The sequence below is a fragment of the Solanum tuberosum genome, unplaced genomic scaffold (assembly GCF_000226075.1).
Source record: "Solanum tuberosum cultivar DM 1-3 516 R44 unplaced genomic scaffold, SolTub_3.0 scf00003, whole genome shotgun sequence".
In the NCBI taxonomy this organism is placed as follows: domain Eukaryota; kingdom Viridiplantae; phylum Streptophyta; class Magnoliopsida; order Solanales; family Solanaceae; genus Solanum; species Solanum tuberosum.
In genome coordinates, this window is record NW_006238929.1 from 503,786 (window position 1) to 521,693 (window position 17,908).

At 36.3% G+C, this 17,908-nt stretch overlaps 1 protein-coding gene across 1 annotated transcript; it reads left to right on the forward strand.

Annotated features, from left to right (window-relative positions):
- Nucleotides 1-369: 369 nt before the first annotated feature.
- On the forward strand, nt 370-15,973 carry LOC102593387 (VIN3-like protein 1). Its single transcript, XM_006338097.2, has 5 exons — nt 370-514; nt 1,980-2,031; nt 11,254-11,874; nt 14,043-14,353; nt 14,454-15,973. Exons 3-5 carry the CDS (start codon nt 11,417-11,419, stop codon nt 15,626-15,628), a joined length of 1,944 nt encoding a protein of 647 aa, XP_006338159.1. The 5' UTR covers nt 370-514; nt 1,980-2,031; nt 11,254-11,416; the 3' UTR covers nt 15,629-15,973.
- Nucleotides 15,974-17,908: the final 1,935 nt, after the last annotated feature.

The following is a 17,908-nucleotide window of genomic DNA, read 5'->3' on the forward strand; positions in this document are numbered from 1 at the left end:
ATAAATATCATTACATAATACAAATGAAAATATAACAAGTTATATATTTAAACAATTTAGGAGAGTACAATTTATGCCTTTCCAATTAATATAAGAAGGTAATTCAACTTTCCAAGGTGTATAAATGTAGAATTCCGAAATCAATTTATTTAGGTATGAAAAGCACATGCATGTGGAGGTGATAAAAGTGAAACAGAAAATATGATAGAACCTTATCTTCACGATAGAATAAAAAGCGTGAGATAGACGAGCAAATTGCAAAACAGGCAACTGGAGCATGTGCTTTATGAAGTACCACGCTCCTAAATTACGCGTGAGGGTCATCTCTAACAAATACTCGTACAGAAATTTGGTACAACACCAACTAACATTAACAGGACCCAAGTTTCCTTTAACACAGAGAGAGGATTTTTCATTACTCTCTCCAAACAAACCCTTCAACCCCCCTCTCTCTCTCTCTCTCTCTTCTTCGATAACCCTAAATTTTTCTCTCCTTTTTTCTTACTCACAGCAGGTACTTTCTTCAGATTTTCTCATGTTTTTAAAAAAAATATATTTGTTTTCTTATTTGTTGTTTGCTGAATGTGTTTGCTTCCAGATCTGTTACTCAAGTTCGTGTTTGTTGATTATTTTTGTGAAATTTTGTTTCTCTTTGCTGGGTAGTATATCTATTTTGGGTATTAATATATTCTTGTTAGTGATGAGGTGTTTTGACTGTTACGAATTGGTTGCTGGTTATCTTTGGTTTGTTTCCTTGCTGAGTATGGGCAATGTGAAGAACTAGGACACTAATAATTTCCAAATGCTCATTGCGTGTGTGAATGATTTTAGTATTTCTTGTTGGGATAGCTGATTTTTCCATTAGCACCATGTTAGTGTTGCATGTTCTAGTTTCAGCACTGATGCATGTGCTGATTTAGTAAAAGTCTCAGACACATTTGGTGTTATTGAGAGAAAGGTCTCTTTCGGTGGTTAGTGTAGCTTTAATTTTCTTATTTGTTCTTTTTTATTAATAAAAGAGGCAGGAGGGAGCAAAGTGAGGTAAGAGAAAGTGCAGTTAGTTTTACCATGACTAGAATAATATCATTAGATGTGAGAGGTAAAGAACTTGACAAAAGGATGGTGATTAAGGGAGGTCGTGAAAGGATGATTTTTCTCCTGTGCTTTCTAAAAGATAATAAAGGACCAAGTAACAGATGCAAAAGTTCGAAGAGTGTGGACTAACAAATAGGTAGGGTGGACCAATCTTGAATCCAAAAGGGTAGCAGGGGAAATCTTTGTGGTTTGGGACATTGGGGTTTAAATAGGTAAGTATACATTCTCTAAGAAAGGAAAGAGAATCAAAATACATAATTACAGGAGTAAATCAAGCTATACTATATTTACAAGATCATATTCTATCATATCTATGAGAATCTTACAATTCTTTTTAATGTGATTTAATATTTCCTCTGTTTTAATTTATGTGTCTTAGTTTGACTAGGAGTAGGCACGGAGTTTAATAATGTAATTTGTCAATTTTGTGGTTTTAAACTAGGATGCATATAACATTTTTAAAATATCCTTTGAATTTTGTGGTCTTAAATATGTCATGTCATTTCCATAAGGGAGTGTCATTAAGGGTGAAGTAGGAATATTGAAATTAAAAGCTCACTAAACATAGAAATGTGCCATTCTTTTTTAAACAAACTAAGTAGGAGACTTCAAACAAAAGTAAGGCACAAACGGAGGGAGTAATGTTTTGTGTTTGGTATGGTTGTATGTAAATGACTATGTAGTGTCACGTGTGTTTGTGTTTCTGTTGAAATTTTGGTTAACTTAAATGTTTTGTCAAAATTTTTATTGTGGAATTTGAATTGCCTGTTCCTAAGATGCTGGACACAAGGATAATCGATATTTTAAGAAATTATTTCTCTCATTTTAGAGACCTAAACTGCAGAGATGTATCACTTATGAAACTTAACATCTTATTGTCATAGGGAGGGGTTGCTGCTACATCCTTATTTGGCTATCATTGATGGATTTATAAAGGTGAAAATCTCCACTTAATCTCATGGCCTGGGAATTATATCTTACCACCTAAGCATGAGAAATTGCATTAGCATAGAGTTGTATTTTGTTTTGGGATCGGTAGATTGCTTGTTTAAATCCTTTCCAGACCTCCATGGTATTTGAGTATAATAGAATAGTCATAATGATTCTTGTATTTACTCTTCAATTCTTGGTTCCCTTTTTTTGTGGCAGGATATGTATATATATATACCAATTCTTGGCCCTAGGCTCGCAATCTTAGCCATGGGAAGATGGGAAACTAGGTCTTCTGGCCTTCATCCAATTTAACTTCCTATTGTGATTTTTTTCCCCACACATTTCACGGTGGTTAACTCTATATGTTTCAGTGTGAATTTTTTAGTCTTATGGTTTTCAATATGATTAAACTTTTTGCTATTGGTGTAGTTCGGAATATATAAATGATCCTGTAGCAATTGTAGACATCTTAGGATCCTTGTAAGATGAGATAGGACCTAGAGATAGGTTTTCTTTTTTTTGGGTTACTGAGCCTACTCAGTTGTATGTAGCTCTGTGATGTAAATTTTTGGGATCCTAGCATTAGTGCTGAAGGTTTATATACAAATTTGTTACCTTTGTCAAAAAGAAGAAGCTCTATAACACTAAATTGAGGATGAAGCTCGTAAAATCCATGTATGTTATAGTAGTTGTTTTCTCTGATATCTGAGGTTACTGTCCTTAATAAAAAAGTGAACCATGGTGCATAACATTAAGAAATGATGCTCAATAAATTAAGGGATTTGTTACAGTATACAAAGATAAGTATAGTTAATTGAAACTGACTTTCCTACTTATGTTTTTGTTTTTTATGAAGTACATTTTGTAGATGGCATGAAGAATATCCAGAAATTACAAAAAGAGTTAACGAAGAAAATATTAAGTCAGCTTAATACAAAAGAGATTAGACCAGAACTAGGGAGCGACAAAAGCCCAAAAATTGATTTATGCGTATTCTTGATATCATCTACGAAATGTACTTAATAAAAAACAAAAACATAAGTAGGAAAGTCAATTTCAATTAACTATACTTATCTTTATATGCTCTAACAAATCGAAAACTAGGTGTCCGTCATGAGAAACACGTAGGGAATATAATTTAATTTTTTTTTGGATTCACATCAATATCTTAATGGAACATTGTAATCCCACTTATGTCAAAGTATGCACTTGTTTTTTTTTGTCTAAATCACATATGATGTGTGATGCCATCATAAATCCAATGCTTAATTTCAAGAAGTCAATTTCCTTCAATTTTCCATCAACTTGTTATTATTAATTTTAATTAACAACTATATTACGAAAATGCTATAGGGGACATATTAGATCTAATTGGATCATGAATGTGAAATCAGGTCCTGCACAGATTATAATATGGATAAAATTATATCAAGTGTGTTAAGTTATCCAACATTGGTTGTGAGATGTGGAATTAGCCTATTTATATTGTTTAAGTAATCTTCACTTTGCTAACTAGCTTTTGGGTTTGAGTTGCGCTCAAGATCCATTTCTTATCTTGGTATCAAAGTCAGACTCATCCCAATTCTTGGTTTACCTAATGTTGGCCCCCCATAATATGTTGTCCACTCTCCAGTTGATAGGTTTGGGCGTGTGACAAGGGGGGAGAAGTGTGTTAATTTGTCCCACATTGGTTGTGGGATGACCTTTGTCGCTTTATAAGGTTTTGGGCAATCCTCAACTCATGGTCTAGATTTTGAATTGAGCTAAGTCCAAGATTCATTTCTTTATCATAGAGTAAGGAAGCATGAAACTATGGCTTAGACACTTTATAGGCTTATGCTATTGTTGTAGGCACAAATATGTGTGCCGTGGTTATCTAGAACCTAGAAATGAAGAAAGAAGAGAAAGACAACCACTTTTTATGTGGTTTGAGCTTTGAGAATAAGATAGTTTAGGAAATTGCCAATGGTATGAGATCTATTTGAATAACCAAAGCAAAGATTTATGCCTTCATCTTGAAAAGATTCTTATTAAGAAGGAAAAAGATGACATACTATGTTGTTGCTACAGAAAGAGCATTCTTCTTGGCTCTTCCTCTTTATGATCTCAGGTGAAAAGGTTTTAACTAGACTATCCCACAAATGGTAAAGAGCACCTCATCATCATAGTAAAATATTTTAAGAAATACATTTAAGATTGCAATCAAGATTAAGGTCCCCTCACAGGCCTTGGTAACCCTATCTCTCTTATGAAAAATGTTCATAATACTCGTAGGCACATTTCCCTATGTCTCTAACTAAGGTCCCCTCTCGACCTTAGTAACCCTATCTCTGGTGGACTTACTCTCAAATCATTCTCTTTAACCATATCCCTTTTGCTTTCACAGATAACAAGATCTACTTTCTTCTAGGGGGAGTATCATATGATATTATTATCTTTACATCTAAAGTGGGGACTTGGTATGATTAAATGGAATGCACAACACATCATATTTTTTTTTTTGATGACAAGGGAAACCCGCGGCCGCTATCCTTTGGGTGCGCACAGGATAAATCCCCCGCTCCTATGCAATAGCTCGACCCGCACTAGACAAGCCTGGTGCGACGAGCTCGACCTAGAAGAAGGTTGTTATAAGCAAAGAAGCGCTACTATAGATTTGCAAGAGGCTCAAGGAGGTCTTTGAAAATAGAGGAAAGACTTTCCAATCTTGGCGACGTAGGGATTTCTCAACAAGCCTTGTTTTGTCTCACTGGAGATTTTGTTTCTATTATATCTATCAAGGGCCAAGACAAGACAAAAAAAAAAAGAAAAAAAAAAAAGGGCCAAGACAATAGTAATTATTCTACCTGAAAATACATTTAATGAGAGATGGATACAATTGGTGTCAAAAATAGAAGGCTTTGTTAATAGTGACCTCGTACAAAGAGCTACTAAAGCTCAGGGAATACAAACATCACCTCATAGGGGAGGGGAGCAATAAAGAAGCATTACACAAAAACAAATGGACATAGATGAAGCTATCGATAGGGGATGATGGGGTATCTCTAAAAATTTCTTCGTAATTCAATGACAAGGATATCTTGGGCAAGTGTTTAGTTGAAAATTCAGGCGAGGACGATATCCATCTAGAAATGATGTAAGACGATGGGCTCAACAATCTTGGAATGCCAAACAGGGAGGGGGTACTCGTATATAATATGAATAGATTTCAATTCTTGTTTGAATTCGAATCTAGGGTTGTTGCAAAACATGTAGTGATGGGAGATTGGTGGAGGCAAGGAAGGCAACTATAATTGGAATGGTGGACACCAACAGAGGCCTTTTCAAATTGTACCATGTTTGACTGGTTCTGGATTCAAATAATAGGTCTTACACTTCATCTCTGGTCAAATGCCTTTAAAAAAGGTCAGTGAAAGATGCAATGGCTGGTTTGAAATTGAGGAAGAGATTGAATTGAAAAATCATTTGAGATGAGCTCATGTTCGAGTTAAAGGCCCACTGAAAAAAATTCCAGCTACGGTTGACATTGCCAATAGGAATCTCATCTTCTCGCTACCCATATGGCTTGAAGCTCCAATAAGGTATCAGAAAATAGAGAAGGTGAGTGCAATACAATTGGAGAGAGAACGTGGTGGGGTTTTTTTGTTTTGTTTTTTGAAACTGATAAGGTTGAGTTCTTCAGCATTAAGGGTATGCGGGCAACCTCCAAGAAGGGATAACTACAGATTTTCTAACAAATCTATAATCTGATCTATATCATCTATACAAAGTTGTTTATACCAAAAAAGTAGAGATACTATACAATTCCATTTAACTTTGTGGAAGGAATTGGAACCGTCTTCAAAACATCTTCCATTTCTTTCTTTCCAGACAGACCACCATACACATGATGGTATTAGCTTCCACCATCTCTTTTGACTCTTACTGCCTCCCCTCCTAATCCAGCAGCTCAACAGATCTGATGTATGTTCTGGCATTGTCCAGTTCATGCTTGTGATGTTGAGAAACAAGTTCCAAATTTGAGCAGTAAACTTACAATGCAGGAAGAGATGGTTATTTGTTTCCCCTGTCAAGTTGCACAAAAAACGTATTAGCTTCCACCATCTCTTTTGACTCTTACTGCCTCCCCTCCTAATCCAGCAGCTCAACAGATCTGATGTATGTTCTGGCATTGTCCAATTCATGCTTGCAATGTTGAGAAACAGGTTCTAAAGAGATGGTGGAGTTTTGAGGTGTCGGAGCTATGTCTACGCCTACAAAAATGGGAGGACAGGGACAGGGCATGAAAAATTTGCAGGTCGACAAAAATACATGTATTGGTGCTAAGGGTGTAGATGAAAGACATGTGATTGAGGGTACTCTTTTAAATGAGATGGCCCTAGCAGATGATGGACCCGCTATAGTAAATGAAAATAGTAAGTTAGGCCATTAAGAAGGATGGAAGGTGGGCTTTTTATGCAAGGAACAAATAAAAACCCATCAAAACATTAATAGCTAAACCCTTTGTCACAAAAATAAACTTGAACGTGGTTTTTAATCCCTGAATGGTGGTTTATTCAGCGAAAGAAGAAGTCGAAAATTGTTTGGTCAGGGAGAAGTGAGAACAACAAAGTCTATATGAACAAGGCACAATTGGGAGGACCTGATCAAAATTCATATAATGAGACAGAGACACAAGAATCAACTTATTAACTTCCGATAGAGGAGAAAGGAAGCAAAGAAACTGAGGGTCAAACAAAGGATCATATGGCGATATATGGTGACCTAATTCCCCTACCATATGTCTTGCTAACATGTGAGGAGTCTATGCTAGTAAGCGATCAAGTAATTGAAGACACTGCAACTCTTTTGGTGCATAATCATATAATCAAGATGAGGCAAGAGTTTAATTTCAAAAAAATAATATAATCAAGATGAGCCAAGAGTTTGAGGTTGCGTTCAAAGGCGGTGAAAAAGAAGCTTTTGCCTTGTTTATGGAAGTGGATCAAACAAGGGGGTGGAAAAGTAGATAACTTTAGTGGCAATGGCACATATTAAAAAGCAATTGCTCTCAAAAGAGTTCAAAAATCTGGAATTTGACATGAAATTTTGAATGGAGAGCCACAAAGAATGAAGAAACAGGGAGAGAAACACAAAAGTTGGTACATAATGAAAGTAAAAATGTTATCCTGGAATGTGGGAGCTGAACAGGGAGAACAAAAGGAACCTGGTAGGATCATTAGTACATCAGTGGGGTGTGCATATTATGTAATTGTGAGTGGATTCTATAGGAAACAGTGGGGGATTATTGTATTGTGGGATAAAAGAGCCCGAAAAGGGGAATATGTGGATAGTTGGGAATCAAACACTTACCTGTAAATTCTTTGGGAGCAATCAGGATTTATATTGGTATTTCACTACCTGTATATGCTGATTGTGAGTGAACGGAGAGAAAGGACTTATGGTGGAATTGGCAGCTTTAGGGGGTATGTGAGGGTCCTTGGATGTTTTGTGGAGACTTTAATGTGGCCAGATTTCCATCAAAGAGAATTGAATAGACTTCTCCTAGTTTGAGGAGGAAGATTTTTTTTGAAGGAATCAAGCTATGTGCTGCCAATAAATAACCTAGCCCTGACGGTTTTACAAATGGCTTTTTATCAAGGTTTCACATGCTTAAGTAGGACATGATTCTCACCCAACAAAATTTCCAGGGTCAACAATTTTTTGAGAAAAGCTTCAATGCTACTTTTATGGCTTTGATTTCTAGAAAGTAGATGCTATTGAACTTAGGGAATTTAGACCCATTAATCTGGTATGTATAAGATCATCTCAAAAGTGTTGGCTGAAAGGCTAAAAAAAGTGGACAATCTGGTTAACAAACATCAAATGGCATTCATTGAGGGGAGACAAGTTATGGATGTTGCATTGATAACCAGTGAGTGTATTGATAATAAGATGAGAGGGAAAGATCCAGGGGTCATGTGCAAATTACGCATCAAGAAAGCTATGATAATCTCAATTGGAACTTCCTTATCAGTGTGCTTAGACAGAGATGGCCTTTGGCAATAGATGGGTGAAATGGATTAAATTCTGTATAACACTACTAGGTTCTCTATACTTGTCAAAGCAAAACCAGTTGTTTTTTTTTTCAGCAGAAAGGGGACTTAGACAGTGTGATCCTGTGCCCCCTCTCCTTTTTATCACAGTTATGGAAGGTCTCAATAGCATGATGAGGATTGCTAATCACAACAGATTGCTGAAGGGATTCAGAGTACGGAATACAACAGGTAAGGTGCTGGATATTTGTCATCTTTTATATGTAGATGGCACAATTATTTTCTGTGATGTTACACTAGAAAAAATTAGTTACCTTAGAATGATAAAAGCAAATATTTGAAGCCAACACAGGTTTGAAGGTAAACCAGAGAAGAAGCAATATCTTTCTAGATAAGGAAGTATTGCATATAGGTTCTGGCAAACATTTTGGGTTGTTCATTGGAGAAAGCATCTACTATTTATCTTGGTATGCCATTGGGGTCAAAACACAAAGCTTTGGAGGTATGGGATGGAATCATTGAAAAAACAGAGAGGAAGTTAGCTCTGTGGAAGTTTTTGTCGAAAAAAAGTTAGCTCTGTGGAAGTCACTTTACCATTTTAAAAAAAAACATTAGCTCTATGGAAGTCTCGGTATCTTTCTCTGGGAGGGACTCATTTTGATAAACTCAGTGTTGAATGCTCTACCAATATATGTAATGTCTAGTTCCTATGCCAAGCAAGGGAATTGACATCCTAGATAATTGAGGAGGAATTGCTTCTGGAATGGCAATAAGGAGGGCAAGACTTTTCACTTGGTAAAGTGGCAGCAGAACAGAGCTCAAGGAGGTATGGGGATTAAGAATTTGAAGCTGCAAAATAATAGCCTACTTATGATATTGTTATGGAGATACAATGTGGAGCATCAAGCTCTCTGGAAGGAAGTAGTCCAACAAAAATTTGGCCAAGAAGGACACTGGTGTATAAAACAGGTTACAGACATATGGTGTAGGGCTGTGGAGATCTACTAGATATCTATGGCCTGATTTCAAGAGGAGTACCTGTTACCTGATAGAAAATGACAACAAGATTTTATTCTGGAAAGGCAATTGGACTGGAAATGGAATGCCACAAGAACTTTTTCCTATGTTGTTCTCTATTAGTAGCAAACCTGACTGCACAGTTGAAGAATCTTGCACCTCAAGGTTGGGACCAAACATTCAGAAGGTTGCTAAGTGAATGGGAAGTGATAGTGCGGCTGAACTACCGAGTTAGGTGAACTTGGGCACAAATATTGAGGCTGATACAATACATCGTTACCATTTTCAAAAAAAATATTGAAGCTGATACAATCAGATGGAAGCATCAAAGTGATGGAGTATTTACATTGAGCAGGCTTACTCAAGGGGAATATATGAATTGGCAGGAGTATCAAATGGAATTGTATTAGTTCATGTTTCTAGGGTAAAAAACTTACTTCTTCCGTCCCAATTTATGTAATGCAGTTTGACTGGACACTGAGTCAAAGAAATATGGGAAGACTTTGCAATGTTCCTAAATTACCCTTAAAAGAGTACACCTTTGTAGATTTCTTGCCAAATAAGTGGGACCCGATATGGGAAAATGTTGATGGTGTTATTAAATACTTGCCAAATAAAGAATTTTATTCTTTTTGAGACTGACTAAAATAGAAAGTTAGTAATATAAATTGGGACAGAGGTAGTACAGATGATGAAATACAAATACAGATAGTGAATTTCATAGGAGTTTTCTAATTAATATCACTTTGTAGCTCACTTTTTGGAGGTTGCTGTCAACATATCTCTTAATGTTGAGGAATACAAAGTTACCCGTTTTAAAAAAATTAGAGCATTCTTCTTGTTGGCTGATGCTAACTCTGTAGCTTTTGGTAACTTCAAGAGGAAGATGGTTTATGTGTCTCTATTTAAGAATCAAATGAACATTGAAATGCTAATGCACAATGAACACTGTCACTTTGTGAACGATAATCAACATGTTAGAACTATTATTTCACTTCATTACTTTTTTGGGGTGTGGGTGTTCACAATGGGGAAGTGGCTAAAAAATTATATGACCAAGGATGTGAGGGGTCATTTGGTAGCTGGTTTGAAGGTGAGTTAAGCAAGTATCAAATCGTGCATAAGTAATACCATGTTTGGTTGTTGTTTAGAAGTAAATTATTCATGTATAAAACTAATAGGCTATTTGGTTTGCAATTAAACCTGCATAACTAATACTAAGGGAATCTATGTATTATTATATGAAGGATAGAAGGTGGAATAATAATAATTGAATAACTAAACCCTGCATAAGGTATATATAGAATAATACACAGATTCTCTCATAACTAATTCCTGCATTACTAATACCCGATATAACTCTAACCAACTACCAAACAATCCCCGAGTGCTATAAGATTGTTTCTCCAATGTCCATTCTGTACCTTAATATAATAATTCTATAGACATTACAGTTTGATGACGGAAATTGTTATTCACAGAAGTTCATAGATTTCCATTTGATAAAAAACGATAATGCCTTTCAGTCATATCGAGTAATAATAGTATTTTAGAACTTTCTATAGATCTTCTCGGTTGTACTCTTTTCTTGTGACATTTATAATAGCTTCTGTCATCTTTAAATGGATTCTGCTTTTAACTCTTCATATTTCTTTAAGTTCACTCTGAAAAATTTATGCAGGATTATCATTTTTGGTAGCATTAAATAAATGATAGAATAAACTTCAACTCCCTTTTAAGTTTGCCTATTTCAAATGTCATAATTTCTGACTTCACCATGAAAAAAGGATGAAATGTCAGTTATTGGCACTCAAAACCCACTGAAATTTTATTTTCTCGACATATTTTTTCCTAAGGCATCTACAGTGGACCCTCTCATATGGAAGCTCATATATATATATGGTGCCATGGGCAGGAATGGACTTAAGTTTCTGAGATCTTTAAATGCAATAATGGAAAATCGTCCTGTATCTCTCCTTTTTCTGTATTGAGTATTTGACAGTCTGCAAGCAATTATATATGAACTTTCTTGCTCAAAAGACAGGTCAAATCATATTTTCGTTAGTGGATACAAATCCTTGTTTCATTTCTTTTGATGAGATCCACTCAGTTTTTTCATTGTGCCACAACTGTAGATTCTTTGTATGCTAACTCGTGTATTCTTTATATCCAGTTTTTGGTGTTCTTAGTGTTTCGTCCAGTGTGAAAAGCATTACAGAGAAATTCAAGAAGTTCAAAGGCACTCCAGAAATTCTTGAAATCTGGTCCAAAGGAAAGATATTTTGGAGTTTTACCAGGACAAGGAAAAGAAGCTATTGATTTTATCCTAGTGCAAAATGTCTGAGCAACTCCCAAAGTTGAGTAAAAAGCAATTGAAGACTCAAGAACAAAAAAGAGTATCTTCAAGTCCTAAGGATCATTCTTCTAGAAAGCAGCTCAGGAAAGGGGAAAACCCTCTCCGAATTCTATCAGCTACAGAGCAGTATGCTGATGTGAAATGTTCGAATTCATGGATTTGCAAAAATTCTGCATGCAGGGCAACTATTTCTATAGATGACACTTTTTGCAAGAGGTGCTCTTGTTGCATTTGTCACTTATTTGATGACAACAAGGATCCTAGTCTTTGGTTGGAGTGCACATCTGAATCTGGTCAGGGGGACTCATGTGGCCTGACTTGTCACGTTGAGTGTGCACTCCAACGTGGGAAGGTAGGAGTTGTTGATCTAGGACAACTGATGCAGCTAGATGGGAGCTATTGTTGTGCTTCTTGTGGTAAAGTTTCTGGAATTCTTGGGTAAGTTTCCTTTAGATAAGAATAACAGTTCTCACTTTTCAATGCTGATATGTTCATTCAGTATTAAGCCAAACTAAAACTATACCAAGGTGAAAGGGTGAGAATATCCTTGTTTCCTTCTTTCCTGGAACATCCTTCTTTGGATTGGACTTCTGTCTGAAATCTCTTGACCTATCCTGTCCTTGACTTGGCTCACCAAGTCTTTCCCAACCTCTTCTGATGCGCCTCTAGGAAGCTTAAGAACCATGAAAAGAACTACCCTACGCATGATTTGGAGCTGCCAGCAGTTGTATTTTCACTGGAGATTTATGTGTGTGTGTTGAGGGTAAAAATGTGTGACTCAGGAATCTACTCTGAATGCTGTCAACCTACAAAAGGAAGGTTGAAAGAGGACTTATTCCCTTGACACAAGTTTGTGCAGAGGGAGAAGTCTTGAAGCCATCTTCCTCTGAATTCTTTTATTAGCTTCCTGCTTACAAGTGTCACTTTGCAGTGGTGAAGATGTTAATTGTTTATTCTCTGTTCAATCTTGATTAGTTTTTTAAGTTCTGTTTCTGATTTCTCTGGTTGATCAGAATAATCAATAGCTATTTCTTAAGTGGAAAAGGGCCAAAAATACCCTTGAACTATAGGAAAAGGTCTAAAAATACCCTCCATCCATCTTTTGGTCTAAAAAGTACCCTTCTACTCATCTTTTTGGTCTAAAAATACCCTTCCATTCAGCTTTTTGGCTCACTTAACCCTTGAAACTAACAACCCTCTCTTTATTTTTTATTTTTTTTAAAATATTAATTATGATTCATTTTTTTATTGGATTAAATAAAAACCCCACCTTTACTAAAAAAAAAATCATAATTAATTCAATACCTCTTCCATACCCCAAAAAATATTTTAAAGAAAATCTTAATATTTGTATTTGCTGTAACTTATTTTTTTAAAAGTTTGTTTTAGATAATTAACATATTATAAAAATATTAATAATTTCACAATTATAGAGATATCATATTATTCATAAATCCTTTTTGTTCTTTTTTTTTTAATTATTCATAAATCTTAAGCTTGTTTGTCCTCCTTTAATTAAAAAAATAAAAATAAATGATAACTTAATTTTTTTACTAATGATCTTTGTGATAACTAATTTCAAAGAGAAAGTTCCCTAAAAGACTATAACTAAAGATTAACTCAATTTAGAACAAAAAAGAAGATACATGCTTGTAGCCTGTAGGGATAAAAAAAGTAGAAAAGAAGAGAAATTTATAATATGTTATGGATAAGATAATATTATTATGATTATGACATTATTAGTTTGTTTATGAAATATTAATTATTTATATTATGTTAAGAGTCTTGATTTAATTATTTAAATCTTAGCCATTTATTTTTCTTTATGATGTGTGTCTTCAATCCAAATAAGAGCTTGAGGAAAATAGAGAAAAAAAAATGGAGAGGAGCCGGATTAAAAAAAATAAAAAGCTACAACAAACACAAAAAACTACTAGATTTTAAAAAAATAAAAATAAATTTGGGTCTTGAAGATGTATATTGTTTTGACTTGGATAAATTATGGGGAAAAATATAGTTGAGATGGAGTTCTTATTTCATTCAATAAGAGAATGACACATAATAAATATTTTTTAAATATAAATAAATAAAGAGAGGGTTGTTAGTTTCAAGGGTATGAGTGAGCCAAAAAGGTGAATATAAGGGTATTTCTAGACCAAAAAGATGAGTAGAAGGATATTTTTAGACCAAAAGATGGATGAAAGGTATTTTAGACCTTTTCCTATAGTTCAGGGGCATTTTTGGCCCTTTTTCATTCTTAAGTATTAACATGCAACTCTTAAAAGACATTGTGAGTGAATTTTAGAGCGGTAAGCTGTCCTTTCAAAAAAGCTAGACATCATAAATCCTCTTCATTGTAATGATTCTGCAACTCTACCCATCCATTTTAGCCCTCCTGCATGAACGGAAGCATTAGTTATCTTCTTGTGAGTAATGCTTGTTAGTCATGTTGTGTTTCATTTTGATAAATATTGCTCCGTTATTGTATCAGTAATGGTCCTAACTCCCAGAATTGCATAAATTGGTTCTTTTTTTTTTTTTTGTAATCCACTAGTAGACTTGTTGCAAGTTGAATGTATTTTCTCTTCACCTGTTGATCTTGGTAGGTTTTGGAAGAAACAGCTTTGTGTAGCTAAGGATGCTCGCCGTGTTGATGTCCTCTGCTACAGAATATACCTGAGTTACAGGCTCCTGGATGGGACATCCAGATTTAAAGAACTTCATGAAATTATTAAAGAAGCCAAGGCAAAATTGGAGATGGAAGTTGGCCCAGTGAATGGAGTATCATCAAAGATGGCTCGAGGAATTGTTAGCAGACTTTCTATTGCCAGCGATGTTCAGTCATTGTGCTCGATTGCCATTGAGAAGGGTGATGAATGGCTGGCAACAAAGACTAGCAAACTTACTAATTCCTCAGGTACCATTTCTTATTAACTCTTCAAGGTGGTATTATCTTGCGGCAAATTGAAGCTAGAGTAATTTATTTGTAATACTTTCCTGGTGCCACTTCTTGCCAGAGGGTTCACTTCCTGCAGCGTGCAAATTCCTTTTCGAGGAGGTGACTTCATCTTCTGTTGTGATTGTATTGATAGAAGTATCTGCTGCATCCTCTGAAGATGTCAAGGGCTACAAGCTCTGGTACTGCATGGCCAGAGAAGACACTTACACAAAAGAACCTGTCTGTGTCTTTCCAAGAACTCAGAGAAGGATTTTGATTTCGAATTTGCAGCCTTGCACAGAGTATTCTTTTCGGATAGTTTCTTATACAGAGGCCAGTGATGTGGGACACTCTGAGGCAAAGTGTTTCACGAAGAGTGTTGAGATAATTCATAGGAAGTCTAATCTAGTAGCAGGACACAAAATTCAGGTCAATCAGGATACTAGAGGAAGCTCTGGCTCCAAGGAAGGCTACTACACTGGAAAAGACATTGAATTCGATTCTGGCTTCAAGGTCCGGGACCTTGGCAAAATTCTAAGACTTGCATGGGCTCAACAGCAAGGCTGTTTAGAGGGATTCACTGGACCTGCATCTACAAAATGCTGTGAGTCTTGTACTGTTAAGCCTGAACCTGTTCAGGAAGATAGGAAACCATCTACTTCTCGCCAGCTTGACTTAAATGTTGCTTCAGTACCCGATTTAAATGAAGAGTTAACCCCTTCGTCCAGAGATGAAGATAACTGCTGCACTTTAGAGCTGACTGTTGAAGCAGATGATGATGCCACCTCTCATGACAATGAGAGAAACGGTCTTGCCAGATCACATGGTAGTGGAGATTCCCAAAACTGGAACCAGGGGAAGAATGGAGATGTGTCAGCTGGTGATTCTCAGATGGAAGGTTGTCGGAAGAGAGGAGCTAGCAATAATGGTGAGACACATGACTCTGACAGCACCCTAATCAATGGTTCACCTATCCGAATTCGTACAGGAGGCTTGGATGAGAACTTTGAATATTGTGTCAAGATCATCCGCTGGCTGGAATGTCAGGGTCTGATTGAGAAGGAGTTCAGGTTAAAGTTGCTTACTTGGTTTAGCTTGCGATCAACGGAGCAAGAACGTAGGGTGGTAAATACCTTCATTCAAACGCTAATTGATGATCCAAGTAGCTTGGCTGGTCAATTGGTTGATACCTTTTCAGAAATAGTATCCAGCAAGAGGCCACGGAATGGTTTTTGTTGCAAGCTTTGGCATTAACTTATCAAGTGTCATAAACTTCTACCCAGACGACAGTAGTCTTGCAGACCATTTTGCCTGCTGTCTTTACACTCAATTTTTTCTCCATAATCTGTAGTGAATGATTCATTCGTGGACAAGCCTGTCCAACTACAAGATTTGGGTTGTTATTCATGTAGGCAGTTGTTGACTTCTCCATGGGGGAGAGAATTAGATTGAAAGAAATTCACATTTGTAGGAAACAATTGGTCTCTCATTTCTCAGCCTTCATTGCATGAGAAATTCAATTAACGACTTTTTGTACTTATTCTTGTTGCAGATATATTGATAGCAAAAAGAGATGAGTGGCTAATAGGTATTGTCTTAGGTATCACGGCTTTTTAAGAAATTATTTAGAACCATTTCTCCCTTTTCCTTTTGTATCTTCTTTTGAATTTATGAATTAATATACAAATTACTAGTTGAAAGCTTTTAGTTAAAAGGGGTCGCAAACTATAAAGAGCTATTTAGTGAATGATTAAAACTAGTTATATGATAGAACTTGCTTACATCTTCAATCTTGTCATGGGAATTGAACTTCCTTGACTCAATTTCTTTTTTCTTTTGAAGACTCAAGTGTTAAGAGGTTGACAATATCTGTAACATATCCATATCTATACTAATATTTTTAAGCAATAAATAAATAAATATCTATACTATATTTTGAAAGTATAAATTTGGATGCTGAGCATGGAAACCCCTCAAGCCACATCCAAACTTCATTCTGTATCCATCCTTGACAGAACTATAACTTTGTGAGTCTAGGAAGCAGGTAGTAATAATTAGGCTGTTATGCAAAAAGATGAGCATGACTAACGAACGTTTGGTCAGCCTTGGCCTATATTGCCACAACTCAATTCCTCGAGTCATGATAACACCTACTATACTCCACCAGAGGTAAGCCAATCCGTAACCCAGAACTACAAGCAATGGATAAAAGGGTAGAACAATTGCGGAACCAGAATTTAAACAACAAAGCAAGGTAAAAGCGGAAGCAAGCAAAAACTATATACATAAAAGATCCCTCCCAAATTATGAAAGTCACAAGTACAGAGTTGTTCTAACAAAAGAATACAAGTCCCAAAAGTAGTTCAATAGCAAGCTTGTCTCAAAATACAAAAAACTAGATATACAATATACAAAGGAGACATGCTAGTCTAGAACGTCGAGTGCTCACCCTCACCTTCGATCCACAAAAGTTGTTGCAGGCATGAACGGTCATCACTGGTAACTGGTACTAGGGCCTGCATCACGAAACAGATGCACAATGTAGCATGAGTACCAAAACAAAGGTACTTAGTAGGCATCATAGGTTGACTGAGAAAGAAAGGTAAAAGACAATATGAAAATATAGAATCTAAACACAAATAGAGGTCAAAGCAAAATTTAAGGAAAAGCACACGAGCGTACCAGAAATAAAAACTAAGTACAACTAAGCTAAACCTAACTGGACCCCCATAAGCCTAGAAGGTACACTCGTGCGCAAGTTTAAGTAAAACCCGAACGGACCTCCATAAGACCAACATGTACACAGAATAGCTAGCTAATAAGACTGAAGCATGGTGAATCCATGTCCAATAAGTGAAAACTTGCCTCTAACCACAAGTACCCAATGAAAAGGGCCGCCTAGCAAGCTAGTAAACTCCTACGGACTTCAGCTGCCTAGCTAGCAAGAGTTAACCCAAGGGAGTCAATAATACCAAACCTCTTACCCTAAGTAACCAATCAAGGCCACCCAGCCAACCAGTAAAATCTCAGGGCATCAACCGCCTAGCTAGCAGAGTAAACCCGGGAGGGGGGGGGGTGTCGCCTCCAAAAGAGGATCTCATCAACACCAACAACAATAACACTATTGAACGACGTCCACTCGCAAGCAACCCGCAACAACGCTCCAAGCTCGAACCAACTCCAATCTCAAGTTGTCCAGTGAAGCGCCAAGCTTCAAATATCGTAACGGGGGCGTAGAAAGAGAGAGAGAGGGCAAAAGGTCGCCAAAGTAGGGACACCGCATAAAATAAGGCTCATTTTATCAGAGTTAAGTCTGCTACACTAACATACAAGGAACTAAGTCATCCAAATCGATGCCGGAGAAGAAACAAGGCCTAGACACTATAAATGTCGCGAGTCTATGGAAAGAACTAGTCTAAGCCTATACTAAGGCCAAAGATGCTCAATTATACAATCACAACAACATACAAGTCAAAACACAAGATAAGGATAAACACATAACCCCAGCTAGCATGGTTCTAATCCCGAAATAAT